A 19,608-nucleotide genomic window follows, 5' to 3' on the forward strand; every position below is an offset into this window, starting at 1 on the left:
TGGAGTGGGAGGACTGGGTGGCCCTCTTGCAAGTGGAATTTTGCTCTTTTTTAGGGTGCCATGTAAAGTTCCCAGCACATACTGGTAATACAAGGGTTTGGTGGTTTTTAGCAATATGGTAAGCATATGTGTGTCATTGTTTGGAATTGGTACTAGAAGTCGAACAGCCAAGTGTCATTCCTCAGAACTTGGCTCACTAGATGGGTATCTGAATTAGCATTTTCTTGTAGCTAACTCAGATTGATTGTCAGTTCCAGCTATTTCAGTAGCCTGTTGGGTTCTTAATGGTTTATCTTTGGCGAGATGGCCAGGCCCGGTTCACATTTCAGGGGCTCGCTAGACCACACCTTTCTAAGAAGCGCAGTGAGTTGGCTCATCTGCTCTCCTCACCTCCCGTCTAGGGTGAGCAGCCAGAAGGGAAAGAGGACAAGGTAGTTTTTTCTCCTCATTTGGGTGCCATGAATTCTTTAGTTAATGGGTGTTTATAAAAGCTGAACTAATAAATTAGTCAGTAGCTTCTAGGTATTCACAGTAATGTTTTAGGTAAAGAAACAGGCCCAGTAATTCAGTTGATGAACTGTTTATCTTCTCAGTCTAGATTTCATGAATTCAGGGTTATATGCATAGTTATTTAAGTAAGATTCCTGGTAGTTGATTTGTAACCAGCAGTCTACCTATGAATGTATCCCAAACCTTTAGAAGGCTTGGATAAGTTTTTTAAAGTAATGATTTAGTTTTGTAGCAAAAAGAAATTGAAGTTTAAAATGCCCCACCTTGGAAATTAATTCAGTTGACTCAGCTACATTTTAGGAACAGTGGGTCCGAGAGACCCATAAACTCATCAAATAAAAGTCCAAATTATCTAGAGGGATATTTTGAATATTTCTATTTTATACTCATTTGGGGTCCATTGTAAACTTTGGTTTGGACAAGATTTTGAATTTAAACAATTTATCACTGTTTAAGTTTTACCAAGCTTTTAAATTTTTGTGACTTTATCTTCCGGGTGTGAAAGAAGCCGGACTTTTTGATTGTGGTACTCCACGTATCCCTGTAGTGCCAAAACCAGTGATCCTTTATTTGCTCCTATGGCAGCTTGTAGAGATCATACAAGTGGTTTTTCCTCATGAATTAAAATGCGTAGTCTCTAAATGCCAGTTTGTGGTGATGGGCCCTGTGCTGCCCTTCCTATCCGGGAGGATCTTTGGACTGTCCGGGGCCTATGCAATTCTGAGAGCCACTGCACGCCCACCACAGGACTCCAGAGAAGTATACCCTCGGGCATACGTGTGTATGCAATGGATTATTCAAACATGGGCTCTCTGCGCATCTGTGGGAAAGTGTTACATTAATTTGCAAAGTTTACATTTTTGAGCTCACAGTTATGAAAAGTATGACCCATTATTAGCTAATGCTTTTTAGGCAGGTGAGGATGGGTTTTATTTTGTTTTGTTTTGTTTTGTTTTATTTTGTTTTGTTTTAACAAATGGATATGTTCTGTCTTGAGTCCTGGGAATTTCTGCTGTTGGTTGGGCATGGGATCATTGTCCGTTTCTCCCAATCATGTTTGCATTGGAATGTTGTTAGGTAGCATTGTAAATAAAAGAATAGGTTCTATAATAGAGATATGACACTTGAAATTTTACTTTAAAAAAATCTATAGCTCTACATATATATTTAGTTATATCACCTGACAGATTCTTCTGCACAGTGTGGAGATTGTTTTATACCACAGATTATTTTTATAAAGTCTAGTGAGTTTGAATGAGAATGATTTTGTAATCAGAGTAAGGAGCTTTATCTTTCAGGATCAATGTACACTGGAGTGTGAGTGGTGTGGAGCTTTTACCTAGTGCTCATATGGATTCTCGTGATACACTGGCAGATTGCAGGCCCTTTATGGGTCTCGTTTGGCCAGAACTCCACTTGCGGCTGGGTGGGACAGTGATGCTCCAGCTCCGCTCCCTGCAGATTGGGAAGCAAGGGGCTGCGGAGCGGCAGGAAGAGCCTGCGGCGTGTTTTACATTTGTGCTTCCTCCTGAGATTTCTTCTGAACAAAGGGTTCTGAGGTTAGAAATGAGTTTGTGAGTTCCTGCCATAGGATGTAGTTCTATGAGGGTGTTTTGAGAAACAGAAATTATGTGGGAGTGTGGATTGGGGCGGGGTGGGATGATTAAGATTTAGGCTATATAAACATTTGAACTGAGAGATTGGTGATTTGAGGAATCCACAAAACTGAATCACCTAGGACCAAATTTTCCAGTTTTCAGGACAGAATTTCTGGTTGACGTATTATTCAGAAAAGGAGGGGGTGTGTGGACATAGTGATCAGGTGAAATGGTGAGCTGCCAGGCACTTTGTGTCTGCTCTGGTCAGGGCCTCTTGGACGTGTGAGTACTTGGAGGCAGCTCCCTGCTTTCATGTAGCGAGTCACAACTGGGAGCCCTCTGAGGAAGCTCAGAGCCCCATACCAGAGAGCATCTTCCAGCCATCACATAGCCCTTCCTGCTCTTCCTGCAAAGGTCAGCATGGCCGCCAGGGGATGGGAGGCGGTCTTCATGTTAGCCTTTTTATTTTGGGGTAGAGAGTGGATGGTTATTTGGGTGAGCCTTTTGGATGAGTATACAGGGAAGGTGAATCATGAAGCTCATTCTCTGTATCGTCATTGTCAGTCCTGAGGCCCAGCTGAAGACCTGTCCCCCCCGACCCAGGCTGCTGCACCCAGAAGTACACTGGTTGGGATGGTTTTGTCAGGAGAATCCCTGATGTGTCGTTTTAAGCCAGCTGTGCTTTTTATTCAGTCTGGTTCATAGTGAAGTTTTACACTTTACCCCTTTTATACTTGGAGTAAATTTAGTTTCAGCAGGTCTAGTAGCAGTCCAGGAACTAGCCCGTCGTTCCTTTCCCTGCTCCCTGTGTAAGAACGTTTCTCTGCTCTCCAGCCACGTGTCTTGGAATGTAATTCTGTTGTGCCTTTGTTTTTGTCACCTGCCTCCCCTCAAAAGCAACTGCTGTAAGCTTTTTTCTACTGGTCTTTTCTAGCCCGAAACCCCACCTTTTTCCTTTCTCCCAGCTGTAATTTCTGGATGCAGTTCTGTGCTCCAGGTATTTGAAGAACCAGTTACCTCAGACCTCATGTTGAACCGTGTCACCATCTGGGTCCTCTCGATACTGCAGGCTTGTAACATACACACGTAGGAACCCTGCCGAGTACGGGCACTTACTTGTTTTAAAGTTAAACTCTTCCCAAGGACTGAAAAAGGGGCTTCTGGCAAGCTCTTCACTGCACTGTGGTGGGATGGGTCTAGAGTGTCATCTGAACGGTGCTTCCTGGGTTCCTCTTTGAATTCTGCCATTTTCAGTATTCACATGTCTGAATAGGTAAAGTGATTCAATTGGCTGGTCTTGCACACAAATTAGTTCCAAAGACGAGCTCTTTGTAATACATTTCCAGTCATTAAAACTCAAATGTAGAACATTCCTTTAAATGGCAGGATTAAAAAAACCCACCATTCACCACTGTGCATTTTGGGAAGATGTCTGTAGCATATGTTGCTGTGAAATTAGGCCTTGCGGGATATGGCTGTTTGTCATTTTGATGTATTTTAAATAAATATATATATATATATATATATTTTTAAAGAGCCTTTTTTACCAATTCAAAAAGTTTAATTAACCAGCAGTCACCACATCTGAATTTTTGTCTCTGGGGCATAGATGGCAGACCAAGATTGAAAGTGGTAACTCAGCCGTATGAGCATAGGCTGCCTGCCTGGGCTGTCCTGCTGACCGTGGGATGCCAAGGTCAGTGTGTTCCCAGTGGGTTCTGATCAGCCCTCGAAGTGTTTGATCTCTGCCCTGATCAGTGGACTGTTGACTTCAGTCCCTGCAAGTGCTTTAGCCCAAGTGGGGTTTTCTCAGAGCACTGCCACAAGCTAAGTGTATGTTTAGCCAAATAATTTCTCCATTAAGGGAAAAATGCGCTCATTCAAATGTTACCAGCAACAACAGAGATAAGAGTAGGAAAATTAGGCAACACTGGGGTTTTGATTTGGAAAGTGTCCAAGTCACTGTCAAAGGCTGTCTGAGAGCCAGTGATCATATAGAGATTCTTAGGAGACCTCATCTGGAAGTATTAAGACCTCCTGTGAGTTGGAGGGATTGTTAAAATGCCAGCAGCTCCCCCCCCCCAACTTTTTTCTAGAATTCTGTAAAAATACAAAGAAAATTGAATTGTACTTAAGAATTGAGGGTGAGGGTTACCGCAGAATAGAAGCATACTTGCAGATTTCAGTTCCATGCCACAAATCCACACAATGCCATTTTTCAACTGTACAAAAGAATCTGCTTATGAATTTGACATGATCTTAGTGGTAGCGTCAAAAGGCCAAATTTTTCACCTGTTAATATTTTTCCACATTTGTCCTTAAATCTGAGTGACTTTACAGTACTGTAAATTTAACTTATACATTGAGTTTGATGTCAATTCTTGTGAAAAGAGCTTCTCCATGTAACAGACACACAGTTAAAGAACACAGCAGAATACAAAATTTGCAGGACCAATTTTGGAACCAACAGAAAATGTCACCTCTCATTTGCCATCTTTATGTATCAGTTTTACCAGCTACTTCTAAATTTGTACATTATGTGTAAGGAAAAGAAGGAAACCCCTAAGGCTTGTCTAACTTAGTGGAGAATGTGTGTGTCGGGTTTAGGATGGATAGCGAAGTCTTACTGAGCTGTGTTATCTAACTTGTATATAACAGTTGTAATTAAAAGTCTGGATTCACCTGTTGCTTGCAGTTTAAAGCAATGAGTAATTACAAACTCTGGAAATGTGACTAGTATATGACTTAAGGCTATAGAAGTGAAGAAGCTCTTCAAGTGCTAAAAATAAAGACTTCTGGTTTTTGGCTCAAATTCAGTAAGTACTGTTTGTATACCAGGATATGTGAGATGTAAATGTAATAGGTCACTTTTCACTCTTGTAGCTATAAAATAAAAATTTTGTAGAACAGAAATAGCTTGTACTACTGAATTAACAAAAGTTTTACTGAAGTATCATGTTAAAAAATATATATATACACATACACATACACAGAGTTAAGCGTGTTGCTGTTACCCTGTCTGGATTTGAAGTGTGCTGATTTATATAACACACACACACACACACACACACACACACACACGTATATATATTATATACACACACACATCTAAAATGGCCTAAAGCAGACATCCATGTAATTACAGTTGCAAAATGAAGACATTTTGGAAAGAACATTGTATCATAGTTCATTCATTTGCAGTGGATCTTTGTTCCTTTTTACTGTGGTAATTTTAGAAATGAGTGTCAAGTTTGAAAATTAGATCTGCTAAGTTGGGGTTTTGCTGCCTGAACTCTGCACTGGGTCCTCAAATAAACCGATGTGAATGTAGTTTTTTTCCCCCTGTGTGAAGAAGCAGCCACACCCCAACAGAATAGGAGGAAAAATCTAGAGCTATTTCAAGTTTTATCTTTTTGTATATGAAAATAAAATAATAATAATAAAACTACCCTGTGTCTCTCTTAATCACATGGTGGGGGGTTGAGGTTTCTTTTCATGGGAATTAGAAATCAATACAGTGGCGCGCTCTCACTTACAAGGCTGACTCTCGAACACCCCTGTGAGTTCCTGCTTGGTACACATGGAGTTGTTATTGCTTGAGTGCCTAGTCTACCATGGTTCTGTGGTACTGGAGCTCAGCACAGGTCTTCATTTCTGCCCTTCAGAAGCTCAGGATCTAGTTGGAAACATGGGATTTCTCCTAAATGGACTGTCCTGGAACTTGGGGTAAGTTCTTGCAGGGTAGGGGTATATTTTCCAAATCTCTAAGATTCCTGTACCTCTCTCCCTGACCCCCAGTCCTATACTTTGCAGACAACCCTGAGTAATATTTTTTTTTAAAAGATTTTATTTATTTATTTGACACAGAGACAGAGATCACAAATAGGCAGACAGGCAGGCAGCGGGGGTGGGGGAAACAGGCTCCCCGCTGAGCAGAGAGCCCCGACGCAGGGCTCCATCCCAGGACCCTGAGATCATAACCTGAGCCGAAGGCAGAGGCTTAACCCATTGAGCCACCCAGGCACCCCCTGAGTAATATTTTTGTAAGTGAGTAGAGAAGCCTGGAAAATAAGTTTTATTCAGGACTACTGCAGAATACAGGCTCTGTCATTTCTAAGCATGGCGGAGTATCAGGGTCACCCATTAAAAAAATATAGTTTATGGGGCACCACCCCAGATCTGAATCAACAAAACCCAGTCTCATGTTTAGGAATTCCTGACTTAACCTTGCTAGGTGAAAACATGGTTCCCTGTTAATGAAATAATAAGTCTCTACTGCCTAACAAAACCAGAAAGCCCCAGAAGTCACTGCTTCCTGCAGTAACAAATTTTTTTGGCCTGTGACTTATATTTGCCAAGTGGAGAAATACCAGCTTTGGATCCTTCTGGTACAGTTAATGCCTTTTTCTTCATGCTTTAATATGAAAATTAAACTTGTTTGGAACTCTTAGAGAACGATTTTTGACTAAGGGACCCTTTATTTAGGAACCAGTGGTCACAGCTTATGGCCCATTTTGCTCTCTCAGATTTAGACTGTTCACCTTTTGTTAGTGAGTGCCCCTAATGATAAGTGCAGAGAAGGAAAGGAAGTCTAACGTTATTGAAAGAGGATCTTAGAACTAGAAATGCTGGAAGGTTGGACCAGAGAGGTCATTATGGTCACACTTTTCCCTCAGCAAAGGAATTCGTTCATCAAAGAAAGAAGCTGATTTTAGAAAAACAGGCTTGCTCAAGTGAGCAAGTAGAAGAGGGTTCAGGGGCCATTAAGTCTGCCCTCCCATCCCTTCCCTTAAATCTCACGTACCCCTGTGGAACACTATGGATGCCCCCCCCCATTATAGTTTAGAAACTACTGGTTCAATTCCTTCAATTGGGAGGGAGGTACCCTGCCCTAAGTCAGGCAGCCCTTACTTGCAGTTCTTGACATCTTGGGGCCAAGTGTGAGGTTCACTGTTGTGTCCAAGTACAGGGTCTGGATGAGGAAAAGTCACCCACCATTTATCTCTCATTCTGGTGTTTAACACAGCACATGGCACTTAGGAGGGCCTTGAGAAATAAATCTTTTTTTTTTTAAATAAAGATTTTTATTCATTTATTTGACAGAGATCACAAGTAGGCGGAGAGGCAGGCAGAGAGAGAGGAAGGGAAGCAGGCTCCCTGCCGAGCAGAGAGCCCGATGCGGGGCTCGATCCCAGGACCCTGGGATCATGACCTGAGCCGAAGGCAGAGGCCTAATCCACTGAGCCACCCAGGCGCCCCGAGAAATAAATCTCTCTTAAGTGAATGAATGTATTAGTAAATATTGTAAATTGAAACTTACAGATGTACCAGTGTTGTGTGGTTGTATTTGTCGGGAATCTCGGTTGCAAATGACAGAAACCATTAAACAAAAAGGGGGTTTTACTGGAAGGATCCTGGAGCAACCAAGCTTTGAGTAAAGGCAAGCTGTGCAGGGGCTTCAGGAGCCTTGGCAGCTGGGATCACAACATTGCAGCACTAGCCCTTCACTTACATCTCAGTGTTTCCTCCACTGTTGCTCAGTGCAAGATGCGTCTGGTCCTTTGTCCACTTAGCAGGAAACAAAGCTACAGATAGTGCCAGAGTTTCCTATGTCACAGCTTTGCCACCTAGAGAGACTTCCAGATCCACAGTCCCTGGAAAGATTCCAGTTGACCTAGTTCCACCAGTTAGGGTCAGAGGTACAGGGGATTATACAGAACAACTTTGTAATAGGTATTCCTGGGTAGGGGTGTGGACCCATGAAGCAATCAAAACAACACTGACACTTCGACTGGCTGTTAGAAAACCCTCCTGTTTAAGCCCACTTGGGTGCTGCAAAACGAACAAAATCCATTGGGTGGGAGTGCCTAAACCATACCCTTACTCCGTCAGCAGGCATTCAGCAGTCCGAAGTTTATATTCCATCAAGATAAAATAGGATGAAGGAAAAGTCGCTAACACTACAGAGCACTTAATTGACGTGCGCCAGATTCTTCCCTAAATGCTTTACGTGGTAACTTTTAATCCTCACGAGAAACCTATGGTCTAATCATCTTCATCATAATAACTTATTATTTAAATAACTGTATAAATACTATTTATTGTATACTTTTCATATATGATATCGTTACCATTATTCTCATCTAAAAAAAGAGGAGACAGAAGCCCTGAAAAGTTAAGTAACACACCCAAAGAGGAAAGTGGGTGAGCGGCCATCTAAACCCCTGCACTCTGATTGAGGGTCCTAAGCCACCATGGAGTACTGTCTTGTCAAGACACTCCTAAGGAGGTACAAAGCAATTAGAAGTTAGGACTTCTAGACTGCGACTTCAAAGCCAGGTGTCGTGAAGACGTCTAATATGGCATACGTTTTGGGCTCAGACCTGAGTTGGAATGGCGGCTCTGAGGTCTTACTCTAACCATGTGCAAATGGCTTATTCACCTATCAAGTGGCACTAAAGGTACACACCACTGCGCCCTCGAGACGTCATGCCTCCCACCCGTCACCGGATCAAGGGGACCAGGGGTGGAGCGACGATGGGCCTGTCGCGGCGGGGGAGGGTGCGGGGGGAGGCGGTTAGAGATTCACCTGCGCCTCCAGACTTTGTCACCAGGGGGCTCCCGAGGACCTCAGCGGGGTGGGTGTGCTCCAGCGCTCTGCACATCCTGTGGCTCCACAGAGGCTTTGTGCCAGGCGACTCCAGGTTGCGCATGCGTGTCTCGGTCCCCCGGTTGCGATTGGCTTTCAGGCGCCAGAGCTGGTGTGCGCACGCGCGACTGCAAAAGGTAGGGTGTGCTGGTTAAGATGGCTGCCAAAAGTTTTGCTTCCCGCCTCAGAGGCTCTGGACGCTTTTTGAGTGTCTTCGTGGCGGGAGGTGTGGTGGGCGCCGCGGGAGGCGGGTTCACGGCCATGCAGTTGTTCCGGAGTCAGGGCGCTGAGGCAGCGTTGGCAGCGAGGGAGCCCGACGGTAAGTCCGTAGGCCTCTTCCCTGGCTCGGGTTTTGGGCAGGATTCCTGCCTTCGGCATGAATCGTAATCCTCGTCCGCGCTTTTCTCCCTTTGCGGGCCCCGAGCCGGGGGTCTCGGGTTTTCAGCCTTTCTAGTCTTCCCATCCGGCCTCCCCGCTCCACCGGAGGCTTCGCCTGCCTCTTTCGCATACTTCTCCATCTTCATTTTCTCGTCTTCTACCCCCGAAGCAACTTAACACAGGTACGTTTTAATGTCTGTGACCTCCTTTAGGTCGTTAGCTCCGTAACAGCTCGGACTATGTTTTGTTCTCCACCGTATATACAGTCCAGCACCTGGTGCTTAGTTGACAGTAAGCGTGGAGGAGTGAATACATTAACACCTCGTTTTAGCAGATTAGTTAATTGTCCTCGTTTTGTCTTCGTTCAAACGAAGGGTGCCCGCATTAACGCTAAAAAGAAATCTGTCAGGTTATCTTATCAGTAAAAAAGTGGGCTTCTTTCGGAAGAGTAGAGAGTTAGTAATCCAGGACAGGCAAGCCATGGCAAAACCGTAGGCAAGTCCAGCAGCCAAAGGAGAGGAACTTTACGGAGAAGACGGAGGAAATTGGGAGGGTTGTTTTGGAAAGTCCATTTGAGAAAAGCAACGGTTCAGGGTGATGAGTTTTTCATTGGCTGAGTTGCATGGGTAGTCAACTTCTTGTAGAGGTTGCACTGTCAGGCTTTCCCTGTTGGGGGCCTGTAGTTGACGGTTCTTACCTCTTGACAGTTCTTCTGTCAGGGTCTGTAATTGACAGTTTTCCTGTAATTGAGATGGGGTTGAATGGCTCCCCCTTCCAGCCTCCCCTTCTAGCAACAGAGTCCACTTTCCTGAGGTTTCCCTTCATTAATTTTCACACCTGCTAGCCCTTTTTCAAAGGATATAAATCCTCAAGCTACCGGGGGTACCTCATATTTAACAGTGAAAATGAATTCATGCTCATTTTTTACACTTTCCCTGACCTGCTGATTTAACTTGCTCCTTGTGGTACTTGGCATTTTAGCAAGAGAACTATTCTGGTAGGTCGAAGACCTGGAGAAGGCTTCAAGAGAGGGTTATTTTGAAACAGAGCTCTTGTTAAATGTGTGCTTAGTTTCTCCCAGTAGGAGAAATAAGACAAGTTTTAACACTGTCTGGCTGCTGTGCACATCTCTGCTTCAGTTCCAGAACAATGGATGATAGTCTTTTAAGACGTTTATAAAAGGCTGTTTTTGTCCTCATGCTAACTCTTATTATGTAATGAGGAAGTAGGCTTTCCCCCATTAAATCATATCAGTGGCTAGTAATGACTTGTTTTTCCTTTGCTGCTTTTGTATACATGGTACTTTATGGGGCAGAGATTTGGACATTTGATGTGAAAGACCAGTAAGATCAGGTCCTTATTTAAAAGTTAGTGAGGGGGCGCCTGGGTGGCTCAGTGAGTTAAAGTCTCTGCCTTTGGCTCAGGTCATGGTCCCAGGGTCCTGGGATCCAGCCCCGCGTTGGGCTCTCTGCTCAGCAGGGAGCCTGCTTCCCCCTTTCTCTCTGCCTACTTGTGATCTCTGTCTGTCAAATAAATAAATAAAATCTTAAAAAAAAAAGTTAGTGAGATAGCTGCAGTTTATCTTGTTGAAACTATAGGACTGATTATAGGCAAAGCCTATTGTCTCTTTTCTCTGCTTTGGAAATAATTGCAGAATGAGATCTGGTTGATTAGACCTTTGAGTCAGTCCTTTGTAATTCTCACCCCTCTCCCTTATAATTTCTTGTTCCTAGTAAGAATTACTAATTATTTGTTATTTTCCCCCCTCCCTCTTTGCATTTTTAGGTTCTGCAGAAAAGGCTCTCTTGGAACAATATGGAGTCCCTTTAACTGGAACAGAGACTAGGCATTACACTAATCATGCCTTGTCTTATGATCAGTCAAAGCGGGTGCCTAGATGGGTTCTTGAACATATATCCAAAAGCAAGATAATGGGTAGGTGGTTAGAAGTAAAGGCATTGATGAAAGGTGTTTCCAAATTTAGAACAAGGAGGATTATTGATTCAACCTTTTTCACATTGCAACACATTTAGAAAATGATGATGTTTGTATGAAGCACTTAGATAATTGGACCTACCTGGTCTCCAGTGAGCTTCAGACCCTTCCCAGCTTTCTAAGGGGCTGAGAGGATCAGTATCTTGACATATGAGTTGGAGGCTCTGTCAGTATTGCTACAACTAGCACTATTCGTACATTATCTCCACAAATACTTTTAAAGTGCCTACCACATGTCTGGCACTGTGCTGAGCCTTGGGATCAGAGCATATGGTCTCTCATTCTTGGCACTTTGAGTTAATGTTGGGGAATGAACTGGCCTATCAAACAAATAATCATGAATGTGTAATTATTTTTGGTAATAACTGTTCTGAAGGACAAGTGATTGTAGGTTGGGTTAGTATAAACAAGGAACAGTAAAGAAAACAGTAAAGGAACAGTAAAAAAAAAAACACTGTGATGAGCAGTGATGTAGGAGAACCTGATTTTGATTAGCAAGGTTTCTCCAAGAAAGTGGCTTGGAGGTAGATGTTGTTACCTAGACAGTGGAGTGGGATGGTCCATGGATTGTGGACAGGTGCATTCCAGACAGAAAGAAAAGCACAGGTGCATCTTTGAAGGCCCCAGTGTGAAGTTTTGTTCCTTTAGGGAACTAAAAGGCCAGAGTAGCTGGAGCAAGGGAGAACATATGAAATGAGATTGAAGAGGTAGGTGGGCATGTAAGTCTGCTCGTGGTTTTTAAAAGAAAAAAATTTTTTTAAAATATCTTGGTGGATTCCTATAATTAAGATGACCAGACCTTGATATTTAATGTTAAATTGGTTTCTGTGTAGATTATTCTAGTTTATACTATCCACTGTTAACTACTTGTCCTGTCTTCCACTCATAATGAACATTACCAATTTAATAGCTGATTTTATTTCCATTTATTGGATACCAGTAAAGTTTAATATTTTGTGAATTATTCTTTCTTTGTGAGTTATTTTTACCATTTTCAGTTGGGATATTGTTTTTTGAATTGATTTAGGGAGTTCTTTATGTGTTAGGGTATAACCTTTTGTCATAGTTGTTTTATTCATATTTTATTTGCCTTTTAATTTGTTGTAAGGCCCACACGTTATTTCTCCTTGCTTTAAGTACATGCTCTGTTTATGTATATTAAAATGCTGATGTTTAAATGAGTATGTGCCTTCCTAGGGTCAAACCACCAGCAGAATAGCGGGAGCCTTGGGCTTTGCTTGCTGCTAGAAGGACACTGATGTAGTTGGGAACTTTATCGTAGCAGTTGAGAGTTGATTATAAATGTATATCAAGGGAAACTCATTTGATATAGTTTCAAGCCAGTGAATCTCCTTTAAATGCAAAACTTTTCCCAAGATGTAAGGGATTTTGGCTTTACTAATTTTATCCTCTTCAGAAAGGCATATAAGAAAAATACCACATTTCACATTGTAATGTGTAATTTGAGGAGGTAAAATAATATTATTTGAAAACAGGAAGCAGTATACTTATGATTACTGGATATTAGTCTAAAGAGACTTCTGTTTTCAGTAATGACAGACTAGATTACTCAGACTGACTCTCTGCTAAAAACAAGAAATGTTATTAGCAGACTGAGTGTCTGCTAAAAACAGTAAGAGATATGTAGGGAAAAAAATCACTTAAAAAAAAAAAAAATAGCATGACAGTGGTGAGTTGCCAAGCCACTATCTGGGGGAAAGCCAGAATCCAGAGAGATAAGGGCAGTCTTGGTAAACCATAGCAACATACATTCTTTTAATTCCACCTTTGAAGGTGAGACCTAGGACTCACCCAGAGTAGATTGTTTTATACGACCCTCCCCATAATAGCCTGGAACCTCCAGAGGACTGAGCCCTGGGGGAGGGCAGGGGAAGTGGAACTAACCTGCCTGCTCACTGTAGGGGACTGTATGGAAGGTTATCTTGGCACTGAGCAGAAAAGGGTCAAAAGGAAAATAAAAAGCTTGTTCCAGAGAAGTGGAGGCCACAGACTGGCTATCATGCAGACTTAACAGCTGGGAGTCATGGATCATGTGTAGATCAAGCAAGGAAGCCCTGATCTTGGTTTAACACAGTTCTCCACTGGCAGTGCCTCCAGGTAACCTGATAGAAACAAATTTACATCCATCTCAAGGAAGACATCTTTATCCTAGGCCTTTGGAAATGCCCACAAGATGAATTTTCAAGGGTGGTGAGCACCAGGCAAAGACAACGAGGCATGTAAGGAAGTGATTCCAGTGGTAATGACATGCAAGAGAAGCTTACTAATAATTCTTCTGTTGTTTTTTTCTTTATGAAGTGGCTCTAAAAAACTCAGTATCCGATAATCTATTCTGAGTTTTGGGGTCTGATCATTTAAAATTTTTCTGGCCGAATGAAATGACACTGGAATTGGTAACTTCATGGGTCTCCATTTTAAATGTTATTGAGTAGCAGTCTGAATATGTTCCATTTATCTCTATTATTTTTGTAATTTAATAAGATCTGGCCTAATGACAGTGGAAAATACAGTATTAGGGTTTGCTGATGGTGTGGCAAACTCTGTATGTGGGAAAATATAAATAAAATAGAGATTTTTTTTTTTTTCTCTCCCATGTGGTACGCAGATACTTTGTTTCAGGAATTTCTGGATTGAGCTCATAACCTAAATGTTTGTTTTGTCATGGCTTAAGAGGCAGCAAGCAAGATAACCAGAGACACTCTCCCCTCCTCTAGGCTGTGGCTGCCCAGAACAAATTGTTTTGTGTCTATATATATCCATTATTTCAGTACATACAAACTTGTCAAATATAGTTGCACAAAATATAATACATGAGGGTTTTTTTTTTTTTTTTTTTTTTTAAAGCAAGAGTTCATTTAGTAGGTAAACGTTTTATATAGTTCAGCTATTTGGCCATTGTTTTACTTAAATACTATCTGGGGCATTATTTGCCTTTAATTTCAGAGACTAGGAACAGAAGTATATGAGATAGCTACCCTATATGAAAAGCGTTCTTTCCTAGACTAGTCCTTGCTAAATTCAGATGAGGTATCTGAACTATCCCAGGAACTTGAGATATGCACGCAATCACTAAATACTAGCTGCTCAGAGAGATAGTAGCCAGCAGCAAACAGCTTGCCTTGCTTAGAGAATCTTGAGGGATATTTGTCCACTGATAACTTACCCATTTTGTGTGTTTTTCTTCAGGTGATGCTGACAGAAAACATTGTAAATTCAAGCCCGATCCCAACATTCCTCCAACCTTCAGTGCTTTCAACGAAGACTATGTTGGGAGTGGGTGGTCACGAGGACACATGGCTCCAGCAGGAAATAACAAATTTTCATCTGTAGGCATATATTTTGGGTGGGATGGGAATATGGGGCTGGATGTCTGTATACCATGGGACTTGGGTATTAAAAATATAGGAGGCAAACCTTAATATTTGAGAATTTCTGCACTTGTATTTTGTATTTTCCTTCCTGACTTTAATTCCTTTGTTTGCTCAGATAGTGAGACATTCCTTAAACAGGTTGAAAAAGTAAAACTAAATGCTATGTAAAAGAACTGGAGAGCTCTTAGGAGCTAGTCATTCATTCATTCATTCATTCATATTTTGAAAAATTTCAGATCTGTAGAAAAGTTGAGAGTATAGCAAAAACATTTTTAACTGTAGAAAAATTGAAAAGATGGTACAGCAAATATTTTTTTTTTAAGAGCGCGGCGGGGGCAGAGGGAGAGAAGGAATCTTAAGCAGACTTCACGGTCTGTGGTGTTCAGGATTGCTCAGGATATTGTATCATCTAAGAATGAGGATATTTGTATATATGACATGAGTATCATACCAAGAAGTGTATATGTATATGTATTTTTGAAAATTTGTACAATAACATACAGTTCATACTCAGATTTGCCTCATTGTTGCAGTTGTGTTCTTTACAGCTTTTTTTGATCCAGTGTTCTGTCATGAATCACATATTGTCTTTCTAGCCTCCTTTACCTTAGGTTAAGTTCTCTGCCAAAAAAGGAGAGAAATGTCTCTTATGACATTTATTGCATCAGTTGTTGGTGATATGAATTAAGATAGTGGTTTTTAACCTTAGATTCTCACTATAATCACCTGGGATGTTTAAAAAAAAATCCCGATGCCCAAATCCAGAGTAGTTAAATCAGAAACTCTAGGGGATAGAACCCAGGCACCAATATTTTTTAAAGGTCCCTGGGTTATTCCAGTGTGCATTCAAGGTTGAGAACCACTGCTTGAAGAGAAGTTTATTGATAGCATTCGTGGTTAATACAGGTCAGTGGAGGGACGCCAGGGTGGCTCAGTTGGTCAAGCGACTGCCCTCAGCTCAGGCCATGATTCTGGAGTCCCAGGAAAGAGTCCTGCATTGGGCTCCCTGCTCGGCAGGGAGTCTGCTTCTCCCTCTGACCCTCTCCCCTCTCATGCGGTCTCTCTCTCTCAAGTAAATAAATCTTCAAAAAAAAAAAAAAAATACAGGGGCGCCTGGGTGGCTCAATGGGTTAAAGCCTCTGCCTCCGGCTCGGGTCATGATCTCAGGGTCCTGGGATTGAGCCCCGCATCGGGCTCTGCTCAGCAGGGAGCCTGCTTCCCCCTCTCTCTCTCTGCCTGCCTCTCTGCCTACTTGTGATCCCTGTCTATCAAATAAATAAATAAAATCTTAAAAAAAAAATACAGGTCAGTGGAAGGAAATAATAATGACAGCCTTTCAGGAATGTGAAATGAATGAACCCCTAGTGGCCAGAAATTCAGAAGAACAAGGAATTCTCTGCCACTTTTTTTTTTTTTTTTAAGATTTTATTTATTTATTTGACAGATCACAAGTAGGCAGAGAGGCAGGCGGTGGGGTGATGGGGGGGGGAAGTAGGCTCCCCGCTGAGCAGACAGCCCGATACAGGGCTTGATCCCAGGACCCTGAGATCATGACCTAAGCCGAAGGCAGAAGCTTAACCCACTGAGTCACCCAGGCGCCCATCTTCTCTACCAGTTTGAACCAATATGTTTGTACTGTATTCCTTACATAAAATTTCTGAAAGTTGACCTTTATGGAGAAACTCTTTGCCAGAGGCTAAACACCAGAATTTATCCTTTAGCTTTATATTGGAAACTGCTCTTAGAGTCTGCATCACTGGTTTGAATTTTAGGAAGTACAAAGAAAGCTAGCACACCAGACTACTAATTTTGTTATACCCCTGTTATGAATAATCATTATTGAGCTTTCTGACCTGGAATAGCTATGGCTTTCATTTATTTGAACAAGTAGTCACTGTAATTGCCTCGAGCTAACATAAAAGGAACTGGCTTTCAGAGTTTCTTTGTAAAATCTCAAAGGGAAGGCATTTCATTGCAAGTTACTATTTTTATTTCTTTTCACAGAAAGCCATGGCTGAAACCTTTTACCTTTCTAATATTGTGCCTCAGAATTTTGATAATAATGCTGGATATTGGAACAGGTGAGGGGTGAGAGTTTTAAAATATGATTCTGTGGGAGAGGAATGATGTGCCAGGAGAATGTACTAGTACACCCATCAATTGTTTCTCTGTTTAGCAAAAGCTAGCACTACTGAAGGTAAGTACTTTGGACTAGTTGTCTTTGCTGTATGCTAGGAGTACAGTTGTCTGTGGCAGTACTGACTTCAAAACCGCCAGCCATTTTGATCATATTTGCCACTGGTCAGAAGTCAAGTTTAGGAAGAAACTATTCAAAATATTATTACTGAAGCAGTAAGAGATTTTTTTTTTTTTAAGATTTTATTTATTCATTTGACAGAGAGAGAGATCACAAGTAGACAGAGAGACAGGCAGAGAGAGATGGGAAGCAGGCTCCCCGCTGAGCAGAGAACCCCATGCGGGACTTGATCCCAGAACCCTGAGATCATGACCGGAGCTGAAGGCAGAGGCATAACCCACTGAGCCACCCAGGCGTCCCACAGTAAGAGATTTTTGAGTATGTCCAGAGGACACTATATTTTTTTCTACTTGTATTTCAAGAGTTGCTGAGCTTTTTAAAAAAGTTTTGGTACAATTAAACATAACCAGTTTTTCATAGAACCTAACAATAAAATCATGGGCTTTTTGCGGGTTTTTGATACTTCTAAGGAGTTCTGTTGGGGGATCTCTTTAAGCATCTAAAGCTAGCACTGATTGAGGGTGTTTTAGGCCATTGCATTTTCCTTAAACAGTACTTTATGGTTTAAAATAATTAAGAGAGTACCCCACATTGAAGATTTGAGCAGTTATCAGTCATGGCTCCATATTTGTTCTGTCTGCATACGCTCCCTTCCCCCACTCATTATTTTAAGGAGGGGACAGCTATATTGTTCCATCTATAAATGCTTCAATATATATTTTTAGAAGATAAGGATTTTTAAAAAATCAAAGCAGAGCATGATTAGTGCACCCCCAAAATTAAACAGTAATTCCTTATTGTCAATTTTACGATTAATGTTCAGATTTCTGTTATTGTCCTTAATTTTTTATTTCTGGTTGATTAGTTTGAATCAGAATTTGAACAAGGTCCACATATAGATATGTTCTTTTAATACTCTTATTAATCTATAGGTTTCCTTTTTTTTTTTTTAAAGCCTTGCAGATTATGTATTGAAGATCTGGGATATTTGTCTTATGGAGTTTACTTTTTATTTTGGCTGGTAGCATACCTGTGGAAGCATTTAACATTTTCCTTTCCTAAGGGATACATCTTTGGGAGAATAATTTACCTGATAGTTAGGCATATATGCTGTGAGGTGTAATACTGCTGATTTTACTTTTTAGATAAGGAAGCTGAGCGATGATGACTTGCATTGTTATCGCTCATAAATCTTTCCCAACTGCAGTATAAGTGCATATTAAACCTACTTGCCATTTTTAGCTAGTAAATTAGCAAAACCATTTTTTAATTGATAAATCCCAGTGTTGTAAAGATTGCTGTGAAACTGTGGTGACATATTTTGTAGCTTATATAGTAAATTGGTACAATACCATTAAAATACTACTTTTACATATAATCAAGTATTACTAAAATATGTTTATAAAGTAATTCTGGCCCTTGAAATTTATCCTAAGGAATGTTGCATTATATAACAGTTGTTATGTAATTACCCCACAATAGGAATGGTTAAATAAATAACCATGTATCAGCTTGTTGAAATGATATCTAATGCTTCAGAAAAGATTGAGAACTACAACATAGAAAGATAAGGGAGAAGACAAAACAAAATTTGAGTTCTAAAATGTACACTGAATGCACACACAGGAAAATGTAGGTAGTTGTGTGAGCGCATGTAATTTTTAAGTATTCTTGTACAGCGAAGAATTTGGGAGATAATTGCTTATATGCTACTAGTGTTTTGTGTAATATTCGCTTGTTCACATTCATTTGTCAAATTCAGCATTCCTGGTATCTTTCCTAGGGATTTGATATGGTTTGCTTTTTTTTTATATTTATGTCTGTGTGAATATCACACCTCTTTTGCTTTGCTTTTCAGAATGGAAATGTACTGTCGAGAACTGACAGAGAGGTTTGAAGATGTTTGGATAGTATCTGGACCGTTGACCTTACCTCAGACTGGAAGTGATGGAAAGAAAACAGTTAGTTACCAGGTAGGGACATGTTTTAACATTCAGGCTTATGTTATTTGTATGAGATTATAATTTCATTCTGTATTTTTCTTTTTATTTATTTATTGAACACCTGTTGGAATGATAGGCACAGGGGATATAATTAATGATGGATTAAAAAGTAGCCACTGACTCTAGGGAGCTCACAGTTTAGAAAGGGAGACAAAGAAACAAAAAAAGAAGGGAGACAGATGTTTTACCAGTTAATCACTAATATTAAAGTCTAATGTGCTGTGCTAGAGATAAATACACCGATGGAGGGCTCTCACTGGAGCACTGACCAACTCCGTTGGTGTGGTTTCGGAAGACTTAACAGAGGAAGTGATTTTTGAGCTAGATCTTTACAGATGAGTAAGAGTAAACAGTTGGTGAGTCACTGTGCTGTATACCTGAAATTAACGTAACACTATATATTAACTATACTGGACTTAAAATTTTCAAAAATGGGAAAAAAGAGTGAACTGAGTCAGGAGGGGAGCATGGGAATTTCAAAAGCTGGAGCCGTGTCAGCAGAGGACATTTGTGATTGACGGCATAGTTCTGGAATACAGGTATCATTGATAAAGATTGGAGCTTAGATTGGGTACAAAAGAGTATGGGTGGCCCACAGGGATGAGCATTTCTACAACAATAGGACAGGGGCCAGATAGTAGAGGGCTTTGTACTCCACGAAGGCTTGGAATTTACTTTTTAGACAGTGAGAAGTCATAGATTTATTTTAAGCATGGGAGACGTGATTTGTTTGGGGTTTTATGAAGACTGTTCTGACAGCAGTCTGTAGAGAGGTGGGTGAGAAAGGGGTGTTTGAAAGAGAAGTCAGAGATGAGGCGAATGGGAC

General features: G+C 41.1%; 1 protein-coding gene across 2 annotated transcripts in view; it reads left to right on the plus strand.

The window, feature by feature from the left end:
- The first annotated feature begins 8,898 nt into the window (after positions 1 to 8,898).
- Positions 8,899 to 19,608, plus strand: part of LOC111159062 (exo/endonuclease G) — a 28,101-nt gene continuing 17,391 nt past the window's right edge. Inside the window, exons 1-5 of one of the 2 annotated variants that reach the window (XM_022521441.1) lie at positions 8,899 to 9,076; positions 10,921 to 11,070; positions 14,338 to 14,477; positions 16,527 to 16,603; positions 18,638 to 18,752. In XM_022521441.1, coding sequence (XP_022377149.1) covers positions 8,914 to 9,076; positions 10,921 to 11,070; positions 14,338 to 14,477; positions 16,527 to 16,603; positions 18,638 to 18,752 — 645 coding nt within the window. In that variant the 5' untranslated portion in view covers positions 8,899 to 8,913. The remainder of the gene's footprint in view (positions 9,077 to 10,920; positions 11,071 to 14,337; positions 14,478 to 16,526; positions 16,604 to 18,637; positions 18,753 to 19,608) is intronic. The other variant, XM_022521442.1, reaches the window with a different exon arrangement.

The sequence above is a fragment of the Enhydra lutris genome, unplaced genomic scaffold (assembly GCF_002288905.1).
Source record: "Enhydra lutris kenyoni isolate GAN:26980312 unplaced genomic scaffold, ASM228890v2 scaffoldscaffold66, whole genome shotgun sequence".
Lineage (NCBI taxonomy): Eukaryota > Metazoa > Chordata > Mammalia > Carnivora > Mustelidae > Enhydra > Enhydra lutris.